The following is a 1,178-nucleotide window of genomic DNA, read 5'->3' as shown; positions in this document are numbered from 1 at the left end:
AGGCTTGGTGGCCCCTTGGCCTCAGCTGGAGCAGCCCTGGGGTTGCCCTTGCTACTCCTCGGCTCCCAAAAGCTTCCCGGGGAGGTGTGGCACGGCATGACGCCATCTCATCTGGCAAGCAAGAGGATGCTTTTTTTTTTTTCGGCGAGAGGAGGATGGGGCGTCTTCTTGGCGAGATGGTCCAAGGGTCCGTGGTGGGGGGGTGGCTGCTCGGTCTTCCCTGCGAGCGTTCATGGTGGCACCGTGCCTTGCTGCAGTCCACGCCAGGAGCCCGCCACTGAGCATCGTCCGGCGCTTTGTCCACTTGCTGGAGCAGAGCCAGCACGACTTCTGGGAGGAGTCTGGGGGGGGTCCTCAAGGGGCTTGGTGGTGGTGAGGGTCCTCAAAGGGCTTGGTGGTGGTGGGGGGGTCCTCAAAGGGCTTTCCCAACCCAAACGATTCTGTGATTCCGTGAGTGCTTGCGGCACAGCCGGGTGGAAGAGGTGCCCGGTGGGTCTGGCAGCCAAATTATCAGGCTCCGCAAAGTGCGAGGAGAGAAGAACCACTCTGGTTCCATCAAAAAACCAACACGGACTTGAAGATGGCCATTAGAGGGGGAGGAAATTTGGGGGGACAGGGGTGCATTGGCTGCGGGAAGCGGTGCTGCCCCTGTGGCGTGGCTGTGCCGTGAGAAACGCAGCAAGTGGAGGGGGGAAATCCTGCAATCCCAAATTCCCTCCGGGGTGGTGACGACCCTCATCCCGGGCATTGGTGGGTTCCTGGTGGTAGGAGCAGGCAGCTGGGTGCCCGTCCGGCTCTCCTCCGCTCCCCCCACGTGTTTTGGGGATGCTGTGGGGGAAAACATCCCCCCCACCCCCTTGTTTGTCTTGGCAGATTAAAGCTGTAATTAAAATCCAGGCTTTCGTGCGCGCTAACAAGGCCCGTGGGGATTACAGGACGCTGGGTAAGTGCCTGCTCGTCTCTGCGCTGAAGTGGCTCTAATTAATTGGGAAGGGGACTCTGCCTCCTCCCTCGTTGGCCCTGCGTGGTGGGGAGGCAGTGGCGGGCTGCCCACCAGCGTCCCCGTGGCCGGCACGAGCGTGGCAGAGGCTTGGTGGCCCCGTGGCCTCAGCGTCCCCGTGGCCAGCATGAGCGTGGCAGAGGCTTGGTGGCCCCGTGGCCTCAGCGGCCCCGTGGCC

The 1,178-nt window shown here is 62.7% G+C and overlaps 1 protein-coding gene across 1 annotated transcript in view; it reads left to right on the top strand.

Moving 5' to 3' along the window:
- The window catches only part of LOC104132644 (ras GTPase-activating-like protein IQGAP3), a gene marked incomplete at both ends in the record, with an annotated part of 15,996 nt that overhangs the window by 8,379 nt on the left and 6,439 nt on the right, over positions 1-1,178 (top strand). The window contains one exon of the mRNA XM_035901375.1: positions 874-943. Coding sequence (XP_035757268.1) covers positions 874-943 — 70 coding nt within the window. The remainder of the gene's footprint in view (positions 1-873; positions 944-1,178) is intronic.

Source organism: Egretta garzetta, unplaced genomic scaffold (genome assembly GCF_000687185.1).
Source record: "Egretta garzetta isolate BGI_Z169 unplaced genomic scaffold, ASM68718v1 scaffold1299, whole genome shotgun sequence".
Taxonomy (NCBI): Eukaryota; Metazoa; Chordata; class Aves; order Pelecaniformes; family Ardeidae; genus Egretta; species Egretta garzetta.
This window is presented reverse-complemented; position numbering and strand designations above follow the sequence as displayed.